This window comes from Oryctolagus cuniculus, chromosome 4 (assembly GCF_964237555.1).
Source record: "Oryctolagus cuniculus chromosome 4, mOryCun1.1, whole genome shotgun sequence".
Taxonomy (NCBI): domain Eukaryota; kingdom Metazoa; phylum Chordata; class Mammalia; order Lagomorpha; family Leporidae; genus Oryctolagus; species Oryctolagus cuniculus.
The window spans coordinates 65,155,705-65,175,511 of record NC_091435.1 but is presented as its reverse complement, the minus strand read 5'-3'; the positions used below and the strand labels follow the sequence as shown (position 1 = coordinate 65,175,511).

At 42.6% G+C, this 19,807-nt stretch overlaps 1 protein-coding gene across 1 annotated transcript; it reads left to right on the top strand.

The window, feature by feature from the left end:
• Positions 1–6,401: 6,401 nt before the first annotated feature.
• On the top strand, positions 6,402–19,425 carry DPPA2 (developmental pluripotency associated 2). The gene is made up of 7 exons (XM_002716846.5): positions 6,402–6,636; positions 8,524–8,686; positions 9,960–10,120; positions 10,210–10,263; positions 10,679–10,931; positions 16,853–17,048; positions 18,867–19,425. Exons 1-7 carry the CDS (start codon positions 6,604–6,606, stop codon positions 18,961–18,963), a joined length of 957 nt encoding a protein of 318 aa, XP_002716892.1. The 5' UTR covers positions 6,402–6,603; the 3' UTR covers positions 18,964–19,425.
• Positions 19,426–19,807: the final 382 nt, after the last annotated feature.

The following is a 19,807-nucleotide window of genomic DNA, read 5'->3' as shown; positions in this document are numbered from 1 at the left end:
AGTACTAGTTATAGCATTACTTCACATTGGACAACACATTAAGGACAGAGATCCCACATGAGGAGTAAGTACACAGTGACTCCTGTTGTTGACTTAACAATTTGACACTCTTGTTTATGGTGTCAGTAATCTCCCAGGGCTCTAGTCATGAGTTGCCAAGGCTATGGAAGCCTTTTGAGTTCGCAGACTTCGATCTTAGACAAGGTCATAGTCAAAGTGGAAGTTCCCTCCTCCCTTCAGAAAAAGGCACCTCCTTCTTTGATAGCCCCGTTCTTTCTACTGGGATCTCACTCACAGAGATCTTTCATTCAGGTCCTCCTTTTTTTTTTTTTTTTTTTTTTTAAAGATTTATTTATGGGGCCGGCATTGTGGTATAGCGAGTTAAGCTGCTTGGTGCAGTGCCAGCATCCCATATGGGTGCAGGTTTGAGTCCTGGCTGCTCCAATCTGATCCAGCTTCCTGCTAATGTTCTGAGGAAAGCAGCAGAGGAGATCCTCAGTGCTTGGGGCCATGCACCCACGGGGAAGACCCGGAAGAAGCTCCTGGATTTGGCCTGGCCCAACCCCAGCCATCTCTCTCCCCCGCCCCCATCACTCTGCCTTTCAAATAAATAAACTACACCTTTTTTTCTTTTATTTTTTTCTTAAAGATTTATTTTATTTATTTGAAAGACAGAATTACAGAGAGAGGTAGAGAGAGAGGTCTTCATCCGCTGCTTCAGTCCCCAGAGAGAGAGAGAGAGAGAGAGAGGTCTTCATCTGCTGCTTCACTCCCCAGATAGCCGCAATGGCTGGAGCTGTGCTGATCCGAAGCCAGGAGCCAGGAGCTTCTTCTGGGTCTCCCACATGGGTGCAGGGGCCCAAGGACTTGGGCCATCTTCTACTGCTTTCCCAGGCCATAACAGAGAGCTGGATCAGAAGAGGAGCAGCCAGGATTAGAACTGGCACCCATATGGGATGCCAGCACTAAGGGCCAGGGCTTTAACCCACTGTGCCACAGCACCAGCCCCCTAAACTACATCTTTTTAAAAAAGATTTACTTTGTTAGTTATTTGAAAGGCAGAGTGACAGAAAGAGGGGGACAGATGGAGAGAGAGAGAGAGGGGTCTTCCATCCTCTGGCTCACTCCCCAGTTGACTGTAATGATCCCGGCTAGGCAGAAGTCAGGAGCCTGGAGCTTCATCCATGTCTCTGACATGGTGGCAGGGGCCCAAAGATTTGGGCCATCTTCCACAGCTTTCCCAGGTGCATTAGCAGGGAGCTGGAATGGAAGTGGAGTATTTGGGACATCAACTGGAACTCAAACAGGATGCTGGCGGCAGCTTAACCCGCTGCGCCACAACTTCTGCCCCTAGCTCTTATTTCTTCCTGGCTCCCTGACTCATCCACATCAATTATCAGAAATAAAGACACAAAGATTCAGAAAACCATCTAATTGGATGGTTAGGATTCATGAAGAATGGATAGTTATGTAGAAATGTGATTGGACAAAAGGAATCTAATGATAGTAGACTGAGGACAGGCACCTAGCAAGACCTATCTGTTGAGACTCTTCTTGGCCTCTCTGGGTAGCATTCCTCCCTTATACCCACAGGTATAGGCAGAATCCTTTAGAACAAGGGTCTTGTAACACAGCTTCATGGATGGTAGCTCAGAGAATTTCCTTATGACCAGTTCTTACTACACAGTGTAGTGGTGGTGGAAGGGGATCAGCATGATCTTGCTTCTGACACCCTTCCTATTTCCTTAGTTCTTTTTCAAAAATACTTTGAGGTAGCATTTGCTGAGCCTTGACATGGGGCTTCTTATTATTCCTGAAAGAGAATGCCTTTTGATTTTGTTCATACGTAAGAAAATGCCTAGAATTTAGTAGAATGCAGAAGTGTATTAGAAGCTCTGCAAAGTGGAAGAAAGCCCTGACGGAATGCAGTAGGGTTGTAAAAAGTAGGGAAGGCATTGTGAAATGTAGATAACACTCAGCTGAGTATTTGTTTGTTAAATTCTATGCCTTCATTGCCCTACATGACTACTAACTCAACTCAGTCCAACATAATGATTTGACTTGTGGGAAGGGGCTATAAAAAAAAAGATGGCAGACATACGTGTTGGACAAAGTGCTAACAATCTGCAGAGGTGCCTGGCCTACTATGACACAGCACCGTCCCTCCCCCTCTTTAAGATTTATTTTATTTATTTGAAAGGCAGAGTTGGGGTGGGTAGAAATATATATATATATATATATATATATAGAGAGAGAGAGAGAGAGAGAGAGAGAGAGATCTATTTCACTCCTTAAATGGTTGAAACAGCTGGGGCTGGGCCAGGCTGAAGGCAGGAGCCAGAAGCTTCTTCCAGGTCTCCCTTGTGGATGCAGGGGCTCAAACAGTTGGACTATCTTCCTCTGCTTTCCCAGGTGCATTAGCAGGGAGCTGGATCACAGGTGGAACAACTGAGACCTGAATTTGCATCCATGTGGGATGCTAGCATTGCCGGCAGCAACTTAACCAGTTATGCCACAATACTGGCCCCAGTCTGGGAGTTCTTTATGTTTTTCAACTATTATTAGAGAATCTACAGTCAAATCAATTTCTTGTCTGATCATCTAAATTGCAGTCCCCCAGTCATTTACCCCTGGCTGCGACGCTCCCCTCCTAACCACACCCTTTGTGTTACAGAGAACAGAGACAGCAGACACTATCAGATCTGGATTCTGGATTTCAGATTCTTCCAAGAGAAACTGTTGCTCTTTGAAACAGAAGAGGTGTGTTCAAAAGAAAAACAAAAATCAAAAATATCCATTTCTTCTTAGTAAGAAGGTGAAGATCTGTAGCTACCACTCTAAAGCAGAAATAAATTCAGTAGTCCTTGTAAGTGGGAATTTTTTGAACTGGAAGATGTGGCCAAGTTAAAAACAACTTTCAGTGCACTTTTATTTTCTTCCTAAGGGAATTGAAGACTAGTAGCTCTGGCTTCCACAAGGTAGAAATATAAAGCCAAGTTTCCAAACTGTTTCTCAGGGTTCTATAAGATCTCTTATGTTTTTGTTTTTGTCTTCTGCCCTCATCTGGAGTTGTTCAACTTTATTCTATTGAGAGTATTTCAAAAAGTGTGTGCAAAAATGGAACTAAAGGAGCAGTACACATAGGTGTACACACATACAAATCCATGCATAGTTTTTTTTCATAGCATGTATTCTCCATAAACTTTGTGAAGACAGCTTACATGCATACATGGATTTTAAAATGTTTGCATCAGAATAGATTTAACTTTCAATTCCATTTTCCAGGAACTTTTTGAAGTACTTTCTTTTATATTGGTGATCTGTAAAAATTTACTTTTGTAGAGCATGTTCCTTTGATAAAGAAAAGATTTTGAAAACACTTCTCTAAATCAGAAATACTATGCATTTGTAAATATTTAACTGACAATATAGGAAAGAAATCACATATTTGAAATAGGTGATGCATTTATTGTTTTAGAACTATTTCCTATGCTTAGAATAAATATTAGAACATATTTTTTTCTTTTAAAACTCAGTTTACAGTCTAAGTGATTTATTTTTTTATTAGTTCTTCAGATTTATTTATTTATTTGAAAGAGTTAGAGAGAAAGAGACAGAGACAGAGGTCTTCCATCCACTGGTTCACCTCCTAAATGGCCATAGCAACTGGGGCTGGACCAGGCCAAAGCCAAAAGCAAAGAATTCTCTCTTGATCTTCCACATAGGTGCAGGTGCAAAAGTACTTGGACCATTTTCAGCTGCTTTCCCAGGCCATTAGCAGAGGGCTAGATAGGAATAGAGCAGCCTGGTCTATGAGTCTGTGCCCATAAGGATGGCTAGAGATTTAGGCAGCAATTTAACCAGCTTTGGCACAATAGCCACCCCAGCCTAGTTTGTTTGTTTGTTTGTTTGTTTTTTCAAACAGTTCAAAATCCTTTTAGTGGTTACTTTTTAATTTTTTAGCTCTCAGAGTATACTAAGCCCCCAAATTAAATCGGTGGCGTAATATATTTTAGAGTCATTTGTTGCAATTAATTGAGAGTCTTTTATGAACCAGGCAGTAAAGCTGAGTCCCACCAGTCTGTGAGTGCATTCCCACCATCACTTAGCAGGAGCACGGAGAGGGAATCAACCTCGAAAGGGAACTGAGAGCAGGAAGGGGAAGTGTGGATGCCGGGACAATGTGAATAACCAGCATCCACTGAGTTGTCTGAGCTGGACACCATGCAAGGCTCTGGAGACCCAGCGTGGCCCATTGCTCTCTGGAGCCTGCTGTCTAACTGGGGAGAGGGAATGAAATGTAAAACTCCAAATACATACAGAATTACAGATACAAGTGATTTCTATAAAGGAAAAGAGTGACAGAATGACAGGAACAGTCTTTATTAGTATCACTTCAAGAAACTGAAATCTAAGCATAGGGAATGAGGAGTAAAGAACTGCCAGTGTCCCTGTTAGAAATAAGAAGTCAGCAAGCACTGCCTCTGATCAACCAATTTACAGTAAACAAAAAGACTATAGGAATAAGTTAAATGGAGGATTGTGTAAGATTAGCAAAATCTATATAGAAAATTGGGAAATTCACATACTCTTTCAACAATAACCATAACAAAAAATTGTAAGGAAAGTAAGAGATGGAGAATGGATTAACAGATCAAAAAAATTTAAGGCGTGGGGCCAGCACCATGACTCAGTGGGTAAAACCACTGCCTTCGGCACCAGCATCCCTTATTGACACCAGTTCAAGTCTTGGCTGTTCCACTTCTGCTCCAGCTCTCTGCTAATGTGCCTGGGAAGGCAGTGGAGGATGGCTTAAGAGCATGGGCCCCTGCACCACGTGGGAGACAGTAGAAACTCCTGGCTTCGGATCAGCTCAGCTCTGGCTGTTAACAACCATTTGGGGAGTGAACTACCAGATGGAAGATCTCTCTCTTCTCTCTCTGTAACGCTTTCAAATAAATAAATACATCTTAAAAAAAAAAAAAAAAAAAACTCAAGGCACTTTCTAATCACCATGTGTAAAATTTATTTGGATTTTTGTTTAAAGACGCTGTTAATAGAAAAATATGAGAAGAGAAAAATGAGATAATGGAATTTTGAATATTGCTGAATATTAGAACATGGCACTTGTTTGCATAGTTTGATAAAATTAAATACCTATTTTTATGTTTAAATATGAAGAATATATTGTAATTATGGTATAGAAAAGTTTTTCTCTGAGTTTTTGAATACAATTTTTAAAAGATTTATTTATTTATTTGAGAAGTAGAGTTACAGACAGAGAGGGAAGAGATAGATCTTCTGTCTGCTGGTTCATCCCCCAAATGGCGGCACTTGGCTGCAGCTGAGCTGATCTGAAGCCAGGAGTCAGGAGTCAAGTCTCCTTGGGCTGTGCAGTTTCTGTGGTGGGAGGGAAGAGCTGAGATTCCAGCCATTATAGGCACTATCTCTAAAGCCATCAGGTCAATGCGTCCAGACTTCAGGAGCATAAGAATGACCCAGAGGGCTTGTCCAAGCACAGATTTCCTGGGTCCCACCCTTAAGAATCTGATTCAAGAGGTCTGGGTGGAGCCTTACAATTTCAATTTCTAGCTAGGCCCTCAATAGACTGAAGTTGAACCTTTGGGACTATGCTTTGAGCACATTCTATAATAACTTAAACTGACCAGGGCTCCCTAGGTCCTCAGACTAAGGAACCAAAGCATTTTCCCACATGCAGAGTAAGCCCACTCCAGGGGCACTGATCCTAGTGCTGCCACATTGTCTGGGAGTGACAGTTTCTTTTCAGAAGCCATGGCTCACTGATCATCTGCTGTATCTGCCATTCCCAAGCCCTTGTAGTTCTTCCACATTTTGCTTGCCTTAGTGCTTTGCCCCTTGCTGCTCATCTTCTGAACACCCAACCCCTCCCCGACTCAGTAATAGTACCTAATCTTTGTATTGAAAACTGGATTTTGAAATTATTTGGTAAATGTCTACAATTTAAATATAGAATTTTCTAGTAAATGACACACCCGTGGAAATAAACCAGTTATAAAATACCTCCCCATATTTTGTGAATCTTAAAAAATTCCCTCCTTGATCAATTGTTTATCACCTGTATTGTTCTAGAACTGTGCTAAAATAATCTGTTCTTTCAATGGGAACTTGGAGCAGGAGTTTGTCACTTGTAATTTTCTATCAAGTATCACCTTAAAGAAATAAAGACAGAAAAATCTAATTTTTTTAATCAGAGCTACTGTATTTATTTGACATATAAACACATATAGTTAGAATGCTAAGTAGGCATTCTACTATTACTTAACAATCTAATTTCTTAGAAAAGGATTTGGAGCGAGACTACTCGATAATTGAACTATAACTTCACTTTGGACGAGACAGGTTATACAACTGATAAAATCATCACATTGTCAGATAATGAGGGAGGGGAAGCCGGGAGAAAGGAAAACGGAGGAGAAAGGAAAACAGAGCTGGGCTGGGTAACAGGAAGTAAAAGGATACATTTGCTTAAAAAAGGAGAAATCAGAAACCCTCGGGTCAAGAGACGTAAACTGCTGATGTCTTTAACATTGCCATCTTTACATTCTCCTGGCCGATCTGAAAATGTCAGACTCACATTATAGCAGCAGCGAGATGGTAAGTTTTGTTCTACTTATTAATTTTGTCACAGAGTTGCTTTTCAAAGTCTTTCTAGATCTCGTGTGTATTTCGCCGCAAACCTTAACTTCTGGATGTTAAGAAACCTCCGTCTGGTAACCTCCTCTTTCCAAGTAGATTGTTAACTTTTCTTTCCCACGTGATGGTAGCTGTGTGTCCGGGCGAGAGTAAAAAGTAAAGTTTCCTGTTCCTAGTCCAAAGAAAAAGATCTTTTTTGCAGGAAGGACCAAGATGTGCTGTAGCTGGGAAACATAAAAATGATAAAGAAATGGAGGGTTAAGGTAAAAAGAAAGTGAAAATGGGTAATTCAGGTAAAAGCAAAAATAAAGTGACCGATTCAGTTCTTTCCTCCGGGAGTCAGAAGAAACCAAGCCTGGCTGGCCTTAGTGCCAAATAGGTTTCCAATCTAGGCTCCGGTGACGCGAGCAGGGTAAGAAATTAATTTAAGGTGTCATAAGTGTATTTAGTGGGCGCACTTCCCCAGGCTGGGTCGGGGGTCTGCTGAACTGGCCAATGTTCGGTGTGTGACGGTGGGAGAGTTACTTATCTGCTTTAAAGTTCACTTTTCTCCATAGTGAAGTAATACCTACAAATCATGTCACTGCTTTTTAGAAGCTGACCACCGTGACTGTGTGGGGGGAGTGCCTTGAAGAAGTGGTATACAAATGCAAAAATCACTATGGGCTAGCTGAGTCTGCGAGGAATGAGGAGCCATTGAATAGATTTAAATGAGGGTAGGAGGAGGGGCGTGGTGTCAGGTTTGGAAGTGTTAACCTAGGCTGCGATGGAGTCTGTTCACCCTCAGATTTTAGAGGAAAAGCTAAATTTACAACCTTACTCCAGCACATGTCACTCCATGGCATTGTTTAACTTCTGAAACTTGGTTTCCTCAGATGTAACACAGGAAAAAAAAAAAAAAAGCAAATTGCCGGTGTTCTACCCAGAGCTGCCGTGCTGCCTGTGTGCTATAGAAAAGCAGTCAGTGTTAGTTCCTTCCTACCTGCTTGCTTTTCTCGTGGTTTTTCATTCATTAGATCATCACAGTAATACTGAATGCCTACTCTGTGCTGCAAGAGTTACTGCAATGCTACAGAGTAAAACACTCCCCTCAGGGCTCAAGAGCTGGAGAGACAGGCAAAGAGCCAAGACTTCAGGAATTTGTAGGTTACACAAATTTCTGGGCTAATTTGAGTTTCCTCTTTAACCTGGAAAGCAGTGGCAAGCCATTGAGGAATTTTCAGCCAGCAGGAGAGCAATCTGGGCAGCAGGAATGGAGTCAGAATGCATCTGGGGTAACAGCTTATTGCTTGTGCCAGTGAGCTTGAATCTTGTGAGAGAAGAGAAGGCAGCAACACATTCCACACAGAGTTAAGAGATAAAATGAAAGTACTTTGTGTTTAGCTGATTGGGAGAAGACCAGGAGGGAAATAATTCCCCCAAGCCCTACCCTTCTATTTTCTCTTTCCTTATCACCCTCTTGTAAATTGACTTTTGCCCCATCCTCATTGTTTCCCTTATCTAATAAAGGGTGTGCCAATCAATCACAAGGGATCTCAGTAACTTCTCTCCACCACGGAGTCTACTTCTGAAGGTTCCTGGGAAAATAAAACTCAAAGATAAATTTATTTTTTTTATAAAAAATAGTTGAAGTCTGTACAATTTTTTCATAATATGCATTTTCGTGACCCCTCTTTATACATGGATTCTTTTAACCAAAATAAATTTGTTTTTTAATTGCATCTTTTCATGAGTTTTTCTAAGTACCCTCATATTGTCATCTTGGGTTCTTATTCATTAATTGTACCTTGAAAGTAAGTAGTTATGTGGCATCAAATGAGAGTTGGTGATTGATTCTTCTCTTTCCAGAATTACTTTAAGGAGGCATTAGATGAGGACAATGTGATTTTAACATTGGTTCCAGTTGTAGAGGAACCTAAAAAAGAACATCTAGTGGAACCAAGTGTTTCTTCAACCGCAGATATCAAACCTGCAGATATCAAATCTAAGAAGCCTTGGCAAAGCAATAAAGGTATGTGGACAGGGATTGCTCACTTAGCAACTCCAACTCTGGGAAGACCAGGAATAACATTTTTCTTCCTTATTCTCTGAGTATATGATACCCACATTAAATCTCACCTTGATTGTGCTAAGAGATCTCTCAAATGCCCTTCCTTTTCCCTTGCTGAGCTGCATGTTCTGCCTTTCTTCTAAGACTCAAATAGGCATGTAGAACCCTTTGGGCAGGGCATACTCTTATGAGTCAGCTGGACATGAGTTTAGAATCCCAGCCCATGGCGATCAATCTCTTCTATAAAAATGGGATTAATGCATACTTGCGTCTTATGAAGATTAATTTTAAAAGGTATCTAGTAGCTTTTTAAAAAAGATTTATTTTATTTATTTGAAAGGAAGAGTTACACATACAGAAAGAGAGGGAGAGACCGAGAGATGTCTTTCGTCTGCTGCTTCACTCCCCAAAAGGCTGCAATGGCCAGGGGCCGAGCCAAGCTGATGGCAGGAGCTGGGAGATTCTTTCAGATCTCCCACATGATGCAGGGGCCCAGTCACTTGGGCCATCTGCTGCTGCTTTTCCAGGCGCATTAGCAGGGAGCTGGATCAGAAGTGGAGTAGCAGGGACCAGTGCCTATAGGGGATGCTAGCTTCACAGGTGGCTGCTTTACTTGCTATGCCACAGTGCTGGCACCAGCCAGTAGTTCTTAAAATCATGACCCTTTGTATCTGTTCTCCATGCTTTACATAAAGGCATCAAATATGAATTTCTAGAGTGATTTTATTTTTGGGGGGGTCAATGACGAGGACTTCATGGTGAAGTAAATAGTGGCAGATCAGAGCCAAGCAGAGTGTGAGCTGACATGAGGTGCAGGATGCAGGCTGACAGGCAGACCACTCTTAAGGAAGGCAGAGTTTGGAGGTACTTTCTCTGATTCCTGTAGCAAGAGCTGATATTTCGTGATCAGAAATCTAGACATTTGAGGGGAGAAATTTAGTATAATGTTCTCTCCAAGTGGTTGTTTAGGGCCATAGAAAACAGACTGTTGTATGCAGTATACAAAACATGGAATTTATCGTGTAAACATAGGTTCAAGTCCCCAGTCTTCCATTTTAATGACTAGGTGATCTTGGGCAAGTGCTTTAATCCTTGAATCAGTTATCTCATTTATAATATGAAGAAAAGATTTGTCATGTATAAATTGGGTGTGGGTAATATAAAAATCTTTGTGAAATTTTAAAGAATCTAAAAAATATTAAACTATTACTACTTTGGTTCCGTTCTCTTTTAGTTGATTTTCCACAAGCAAACGAACAATTCAAAGCTTCCCCAAAACCTAAGTGCAAAAAAGCAGTTTTTCCCCTGCCAACCATTTTGCCCCCAATTACTAAGGTGTCTCGGAACACTTTGCGGAACTGGTGCCAACAACTTAATTTGAGTACAGATGGCCAGGTTAGTACACTGGTGGGAATATTTTCTGCTCAGATTAAGTATGAGAATTTGTCAACTTTTAACTTTTGTTTCACTCTTAATTTCCTTAGAAAATAGAAGTGTATCTGAGGCTCCAGAGACATGCGTATCCTGAACAAATACAGGTCAGTGATGAAATGAGGTTGCAGTGTAGAAGTGGTTCTCATTGTAGGTTGTTCACTCTGCTACCACTTTTATCCATTTTGTACCTGTAAAGTAGAATTTCTTAATAACCAGGGTTTCTGAACTGGGACTATTGACTTTTTGTTTGTTCGTTTTGGCAGTGGTTCTGTGCATTGTAAAATGTTTAGTATTCTTAGTCTCTACTCACTAGATGGCAGCAGCAACCCTACCCCCACCCCACAATTTGAACAACCAAAAATGTCTCCTAATTGAGCAACTCTGCTGCTTAAGAACCAATATCCCTAAACCTTTCCCAACTGATACATGTTCAGGTCAGTATAAAAAATGATAAAATTGACACAAAGTCCTGATGTTAATAGCAGTTTATTGAATACTCTTCATGAATTTTGTTTGCAGGATGTTCCTGACACACCACGAGAAGCCAAAATGCAGTCATGTCCAAGAAAAAGTACTAATAGAGCAAGGCTGCAGGACAGTTGTACTAGGAGCAATGGAGAGGAAGAAACTAATATAGTTGAAGTGATAACTTCAGCTCAGGAAGCCACATTGGCATCTTGGGCAAGAATTGCTGCAAGAGTCAGTCAGCCCAAGGCTGTGAATTCGTCTTCCATTCCTACTTCAGTTGAAGCCTTTTTGCAGGAAGCCTCTGGTAAGATCAACCTTAAAGTGTGGATACCATTCCAGAGGACAATTCTATTGCGACTTCAAGACAGAGAGGTGATCAAAGTGATGGAGTTAGTTAAAATACATGTAGATTAGAAATTGAATTCGGGAAGGATATACCTCCTCCTTTACTGATGGATAGCCAAGTTTTGTTTGGATGGTGACTGAGTGGTGACACTTTGTAATCAAATTTCAAAATGGGAAGAAAGTATAATTTAATAATGTGGTTGGCTATACATTGAGGTCTTCTTTCTCCTTTCCTTAAATATTCATAACATAATGAATAAGAAGAAAAATCTTAGTTGAAATCCTTGTTTTACTGTTACTAAGATATGTGATATTGTCATGTTCCTTAGTGTAAGCCTTGGTATCCTGATCTATTAAAAAGATTACAACTACCTATCTCAAGGAATGATTGACTTAAATGAGATACCTAAGGTGGCATAATGAAAACAGACAATAATGAAAAGGTTTGGGACCTCTGTTCTTTTTTTTTTTTTTTTTTTTTTAAGATTTATTTTTATTTATTTGAGAGACAGAGTTATAGAGAGAGGTAGAAACAGAGAGAGTGGTCTTTTATCTCAGGTTCACTCCCCAAATGGCTGCAATGGCAGGAGCTGAGCCAACACAAAGTCAGGAGCCAGGAGCTTCTTCTGGGTCTCCCACAAGGGTAAAGGAGCCCAAGGACTTGGGCCATCTTCTACTGCTTTCCCAGGCCAAAGCAGAGAGCTGGATAGGAAGTGGCACAGCTAGGACTAGAACCGGCGCCCATTGGGATACCGGCACTGCAGGCCGGGGCTTTAACCTGCTGCACCACAGTGCTGGTCCCTGAACCTCTGTTCTTTAAGAAATCTTGAGGCTAGGGTAACCTGCCTTTCTCTAACTCCTGAACTCTTGGTCTTCTCCTTGCCATTTTTTATTTCATGTCCAACAGATCCTATATTAGGCCAGCAGAAAGTCAGATCCTCTGTGGCTTGAAACCTTTTTTCTCACCATGCTTCTCATCCCTGGAAGTGTTCTAGATTCTCTCTAACTCAGGGCCAACTTGAGTGGCAGGGCATATATTTATTTAAAGATTTATTTTATGTATTTGAAAGATAGAGTTCCAGAGAGATTGATCAAGTTCTTTCATCTACTAGTTCACTCCCTAAATGACCATAACAGCTGTAGCTGGGCAAGGCCAAAACCAGGAGCCTGGAACTCCATCCTGATCTCTCACATGGGTGTCAGGGGCCCAAGCACTTGGGCTGCCCTTACTGCTTTCCCAGATACATTAGCAGGATTGGATTGGAAGTGGAGTAGCTAGGACTCAAACCCCAACTCGAATCGGATGCCAGTGTCGGCTTAACCCATTCAGCAACAATGCCGGGTTCTGTGGGGCACATTCGTCACCGTACAGGGAACCCAGCTGAAGGGAAGACTAGGAGCCAGAATTGAATTGTTGTATGTTCCCTAAGCTGTACTCCATTCTGTGAGGGAAAGAATGGATCTATTTTCCTAACTTGCGTGAAGTGATTGTCCAGCTCTGAAATTGTTGCCTGAGGAGCTGCCTCAAGATGGTGCCTCTTTCGTCAATAAGCCTTAATGAGCTAGTGTCATCCCACAGGACTTATCATTTTATGTTCCTCTTCATTTAGCATATAATAAGCATCTACTGTGGTCTAGGAGTATATCCAACTGTGGCAGATATTGTGCCGAACACACAGTCTCTTATTGTTTTATTGTCTAGCCCGAGAGACACCACTCTGCATACACTGCCTACTTACAGTTAATGAAGCCCACTGTGACTGCTCCTTTCAATTTCAGACACGTGGTGTTTGTATCACTTTCCTTGTTTTCTTGAAAATATTCCTTTCTTTAATTGGGTTATTCTTTATAATAAAAAATGTATATTTATTTACTTGAGAGGGGGAGAGAGAGAGAGAGCTTGATCTGTTGATTTATTCGCCCAGTGTTGACAATGGGCAGGGCTGAGCGTGCTGAAGCCAGCAACCAGGGACTCAGTCCAGGTCTCCCATGCAGGTGGCAGGTACTCAAGTACTTGAGCCATCACCTGCTGCCTCCTGATATACAGACTATCTGGAAGCTGAATCAGGAGTGGGATTGGGACTTAAAGCCAGGCACTCTGATAATGGGATGTGGGCATCCCAAACATCTAACCAGCAGGCCAGACGTCTGCCTCTTCCTTGTAATGTTAAAAAAAGACTCTGGCCTGTTTTCACTAGTTGAGGCAATACAGTGTAGTGGTTAGGTAAATAAATGATCTCAAGTCAAAGTTCCTGTTCCTATGTCTTGGCATGAGGAAGGTTTATTATATATATTTTAAAAGTTATTTTATTTACTTGAAATGCAGTAGAGTCATGGAGAGAGAGACAGACAGAGAGATCAAGAGATCTTTGCTGGTTCATTTCCCAAATGATCACAACAGCTGGGCTGGGCCAGCCCAAAGCCAGGACCCAGGAATTCCATCTCTCTCTCCCACATGGGTGACAGGGGCCCAAACACTTGGACTATCATCTGCTGCTTTCCTAGATGTTAGTAGGAAGCTGGATTGGAAGTGGAGCAGCCTGGACTCAAACTGGCACTCCAATATGAGATGTTGGCATTATAGGCAGATTAACCTTCTTTGCCACAGCACTAGCCCATGGGGAAACTTATATTTAACATTACGAGCTATTGCGATCAGAAAAGCAAATGAAAGATAAATATTAAAAACCTTTATGAATAAATGTATTAATATACATCAACCAATTGGTATAATATTTTTATTTAAGATTTATTTATTTTTTTGAAAGTCAGAGTTATACAGAGAGAGGAGAGCAGAGAGGTCTTCCATCCACTGGTTTACTCCCCAATTGGCCGCAATGGCCAGAGCTGTGCCGATCCAAAGCCAGAAGCCAGAAGCCAGGAGCTTCTTTTGGGGCAGTTGCAGGGGCCCAAGGACTTGGGCCATCTTCTACTGCTTTCCCAGGCCATAGCAGAGAGCTGGATAGGAAGTGGAGCAGCGGGGACTCGAACCGGCGCCCATATGGGATGCCGGTGCTTCAGGCCAGGGCATTAACCCGCTGCACCACAGCACTGGCCCCTGGTATAATCTTTTATGCAATGCAAATATTCCACAAAAGGTAGCTATCATTATCCCCTGTGCTATATAATTTGTGAAGTTACATTATAGGGTTCTTGTGTTTGCATTTTTATGCATCTCTTTCAATCGATTTGTGAGCAGAATATGAGAACAAATTCAGAGTGATCTGCAGGGAGATTATGTTGTGGAACAGTTTTTTTCTTATTAAACTTTTTTTAAAGATTTATTCATTTATTTTAAAGGCAGAGTTACAGAGAGGGCAAGGCAGAGGCAGCGGGAGGGGGTGTCTTCCACTGCTGATTTACTCCCCAGATGGCTGCAATGGCCAGGACTGGACCCACCAAAGCCAGGTGCCAGGAGCTTCATCCAGGTCTCCCATGTGGATGCAGGGGCCCAAGGACTTGGGTCATCTTCCACTGTGTTCCCTGGTGTATTAGCAGGGAGCTGGATCAGAATTGGAGGAGCCAGAATCAAACCGGTGCCCATATGGGATGCCAGGGCGGCAGGCAGCAGCTTTACCTGCTACACCACAGAGGCATTCCCTAAACTTTGCTTTAATGGAACTCAAAATTCTGCAACAGATTTTCGGTCAAGTTGTTTCATGAAAAAGTACTGATTTTAAAAACTTATAACTTAAAATTGCCACGCACACAAAAAAGTTCCACAAAACATTCTCCTTTCCCTTTGTAGGTTTTATTTTCATTTTCTTAAAAGATTTATTGTATTTATTTATTTGAAAATGAACCTTGAACCCTCCTAAGGCAGGAATTTACTTACAATCAGAACAAAGTAATACAAAAACAAGTTGCAATTTATTTCTTTCACAAGTGGTATACTTCTCAGTGTACTTCTACAGCTTCAAAAAAGCTGATCAAAATGATTATAAAGTATAATTTCAATATTGATTTGAATGAAAATAATGTCATATACAATTGCTCTCTTATTCAGGTTCAGAATTTGTGCTGAGGTTTCATTGTAAGATTCTGTTCCAGGGGCTGGTGCTGTGGCATAGTGGATTAAGCCACTGTCTGCAGTGCCAGCATCACATATGGGTACGGGTTCAAGTCCCTGCTGCTCCACTTCCCTTCTGGCTCCCTGCTGGTGTGCCTGGGAAGGTAGCAGAGAATGATCCAAGTGCTTGGGTCCCTGTACCCTCATGGGAAATCTGGGGGAAGCTCCTGGCTCCTGGCTTCAGTAGGGCCCAACCCCAGCTGTTGTGGCCATTTGGAGAATGAACCAACCAGCAGATGGAGATCTCGATCTCTCTCTCTGTAATTCTGATGTTTAAATAAAGAAATCCTTTTTTTTTTTTTTTTAAAGATTCTGCTCCATAGGTGTTTTTGATGAAAAGAATTTTTTGTTTTACTTGTTCACCAACACAGAGCCTACAAATGGAAAGCTCTGTCTATAACTGAGCAGTATGTGACTTAGCATCCAGTGTCACAATGCTGGTGTTAAATCCCATTGGTAGGGGCTGGCGCTGTGGCGTATCTGGTAAAGCTGTTTCCTGCAGTGCCAGCATCCCATATGGGCACCAGTTCGAGTTCTGGCTGTTCCTTTTCCAGTGTAGCTCTCTGCTATGGACTGGGAAAGCAGTAGAAGATGGCCCAAATCCTTGGGCCCCTGCATCCGTGTGGGAGACCTGGGGGAGGCTCCTGGCTCCTGAATTTGGATCAGCTCAGCTCTGGCCACTGCAGTCATTTGGGGAGTGAACCAGTGGATGGAAGACCTCTGTCTCTCTGGCTCTGCCTCTCTCTCTGTCTTTCAAATAGATAACTAAATAATAAATCTTAAAAAAAAAAAAATCCCATCTGTAATACTTACATACTTAAACTTGACCTTGGGCAAGTTTCTTTTTCTTTTTTTTTTTTTTAATATTTTATTTATGTATTTGAGAAATAGAGTTACAGACAGAAAGGGAGAGGCAAGAGAGAAAGGTCTTCCATCTGCTAATTCACTCCCCAAATGGCCACAGCTGCCAGAGCTGAGCTGCCCTGAAGCCAAGAGCCAGGAGCTTCTTCTGGGTACACGGGTTCAGGGACCCAAGGACTTGGGCCATCCTCTACTGCTTTCTCAGGCCATAGCAGAGAGCTGAATCATAAGAGGAGCATCCAGGACACGAACCGGTGCCCATATAGGATGCTGGGGCTGCAGGCGGGGTCTCAGCCTCCTATGCCATAGCGCCGGCCCACAGATTTGTTTCTTTCTTTTGTTTGTTTATGTAATGTATTTGAAAGGCAGAGCAACAGAGAGATAAGGAGAGCGAGAAAGAGATCTCCATTTGCTGAATCACTCCCTACAACATCCAGGGCTGAGCCAGGCCATCCACTGCTTTCCCAGGCACATTAGTACGGAGCTGGATGGAGGCAGAGCAGCTGGGACTGTGAACTGACACCCTGATATGGGATGCCCGTCCCAAGCAATGACTTAGCTCACTGCACCACACTCTGGCTCCTATTTTTGGTTTCCTTATTTGAAAATCATAGAGACAGAGAGACAAATGGTCAAACATCATTTGCTGGTTCATTCCTCGAATGCCTACAATAGCCAGGGAAAAGGCCAGGCCAAGGAACGTAAAACTCAAGCTGGGTCTTCATAGGAGTGGTGGGGATTCAATTGCTTGGGCAATTGAGACCTGCAGTCTCCCAGTGGGTGCTTAGCAGGAAGGCGGATTGGAAGCAGAGTAGCTGGGACTTAAAACAGACACTGCCATACAGGATGTGGGTCTCCCAAGCGGTGACTTAACCATTATGCCACATGCCTGCCCCTTGAGGTACGATCTTGATCTTTGTTGTTGACATTTGCTTCTTCTCCCTCCCCAGGTGTCAGGTGGTGTGTAGTTCACGGCAGACTTCTCCCTGCAGATGTACCGGGCTGGGTTCGCCTGCAGTTCCGTGCAGGCCACACCTGGGTACCTGATACTCCCAAGAGGATGATTTCTCTCTTCCTGTTACCAGCCTGTACTTTTCCATCCCCAGGACTAGAAGACAACATGTTATGCCCTGAATGTACTAAGAGGTAACCTTTAAATATCTTTTTTTAAAAAATATGTATGTATTTTTTGAAAGGCAGATATACAGAAAAAAGAGACTAAGATACTATCTTTTTATTTATTTTGTTTGAAAGGCAGAGAGACAGACTCCCATTCACTGGTTCACAGATGCCCATGAGACAGTGAATCAAATTGGTTCTAACTATGGGGGTGGCAGTAACTCAGATACATGAATCATCATTACAACTGCCTCCCAGGGTGAGCATCAGCAGGAAGCTGGAATTGTAAGGGAGCCAGAACTTGAACCCAGGTACTCCAATATGGTATGCTAGTGTCCCAAATGGGATATTAACTGCTGAGCCAATGGCCTGCTCCAAGACATTATCTTTTTTTTTTTTTTTTAAGATTTACTTTTATTTATTTGAAAGACAGAGTTACAGAGAGAGGCAGAACCAGAGAGAGAGAGGTCTTCCATCCACTGGTTCACTCCTCAAATGATTGCAATGACCAGAGCTGAGTTGATCCAAATTCAGGAGCCAGGAGCCTCCCCCGGGTCTCTCACGTGGGTGCAAGGGCCCAAGGACTTGAGCCATTTTCTACTGCTTTCCCAAGCCATAGAAGAGAGCTGGATTGGAAGAGGAGCAGCCGGGACTTGAACTGTTGCCCGTATAGGATGCCGGCGCTTCAGGCCAGGGCTTTACCCAGCTTTGCCACAGTACTGACCCCCAAGATGTTATCTTTATTTTTTTTTATTTTTATTTTTTTTAAGATTTGATTTATTTTGTTTGAGGGGAGGAGCCAGGAGCCGAGAGCTTCTTCCACGTCTCCACACGAGTGCAGTGGCCCAAGCACTTGGGTCATCTTCTGCTTTCCCATGCCATCGAAGAGAGCTGGATCAGAAGAGGAGCAGCCAAGACATAAACCAGCACCCATATGGGATGCTGGCACTGCAGGCCGAGGCATAGCCCCCTATGCCACAGCTCCAGCCCCCACATAAAGCTTTTAAACTCACCATGCCTAGGTCTCAGGGCAAACTATTTAGAAGTCCCAGAATGAGATTCTTCTTCCTTCTCTCCCATTCTCCCTCCCTTCCTTCCTTCCTTCCTTCCTCACTCCTTCACTTCCTCCCTCCCTCTCTCTTTCTTAAAAATTAATTTCATTTATTTGAAAGGCAGAATGACACAGAAAAATGGAGAAAAACAAAGAAATCTTTCATTCTTTAGTTCACTTATGAAATGTCTGTAATGGCCATGGATAGGATGAAGCCTGGAATTCCATCCAGGTCTCCCACTTAGGTGGTAGGGGACCAAGTACTTGGGCCGTCTGCTGCCTTCCCAGGCACATTAGAGGGCACTGTGATACGGGATGCTGGTGTGGCAGGTGGCAGCTGAATCTGCCTCACTGAAATGCTGTCCCTACAGCATTTTCTTGTTTTTCCTTTTTTTTTTATTTGAAAGTTAGAGTTACAGAGAAAGGAGAGGGAGGGAGAGAGGTCTTCCATCCACTGGCTGACTTCTCAAATGGCCGCAACCCAGCTAGAACTGGGCCAGACTGAAGCCAGGAGCCAGGAGCATCTTCTGGGTCTCCCACATGGGCGGCAGGGGTCCAAGCACTTGGAGTATTTTTCCACTGCTTTCACTGGCACATTAGCTGGGAGCTGGATCAGAAGTGGGGCATCTAGGACTGGAACCTGCATCCATACGGGATGCCAGTGCTATAAGTGGTGGTTTAACCAGCTAGACCTCAGCGCTGGCTCCCCAACTGGCATTTTCAATGATTTGGTGTGGACCGGTTTATCTTACTCTACCAATTTTTTTACAGTTCTTTTCTAACTTGTCTTACAGGAATAAGAAGATGATGAGAAGATTAATGTCAGTGGGGGAGAAAAAACACCACACTGTAAGAAAACAGAATATGCCACCCCAAAATATGCCACCTTAAACTGTGTTCGTGTTGTTTTTATCTGAGAGTAATTGAGAAGAAGCAGATACAAGGAGAATTCTTTGCCTTCCCGCTATTTAACAAAAAAGCCACTTTTTCACTAAAAAGTGGTACCTAAGTTTATGAAAGTCCCACCTCCCCCTCTCTACCAGGAAGGCCATATGGTGGAGTCCACAACAGATTGGCTTGCGTCTGAATAATTCTGACCGTCTTCAGTGTCTCCTCATACCTCAAGTACAGACTTACTAAGTATTTTGTTATGTAGAATGTGATTTTGTTTTGTTTTAGAATGCTTGCTATATTTGAACAGTTTCAGGGGAAAATACAGAGTTCCCAGATATTTGCCCCACTCCCCAGCCCCACCACGCATGATTTTCTCAACATCTTGCATTCGTGTGATACATTTGTTACAATTTATGAGTCAATTTGGGCACGTTGATTAAAGTCCATACTTTTGCATTAGATTTCATTCTTTGTTTTGGACCTTCTATGGTTTTGACAAATGTTTAATAACATGTCCAATACAAGAGTACTTCAAAAAGTCCATGGAAAAATAAAGTTAAATGATAAGTTAGACCCACAGGTTAAGGTCACTTAGTCCCATATTGGAGTGTACATGGAATGATCAGCTCCTTCTTCTGACTCCAGCGTTTTGCTAATATCGATATTAGGAGGCAATGGTGGTGGCTCAAGTTACTGAGTTCCTACCACCTGTTTGGCAGGAGACCTGAATTGTGTTCCTGGCTTCAGCCCCAGCTCAGTCCCAGCTGTTGCTGGCATTTGTGGAGTAAACCAGTGGATGGGAGCTACTCTCTCTGTCCCTGTGCCTCTCACATTTTCCGAA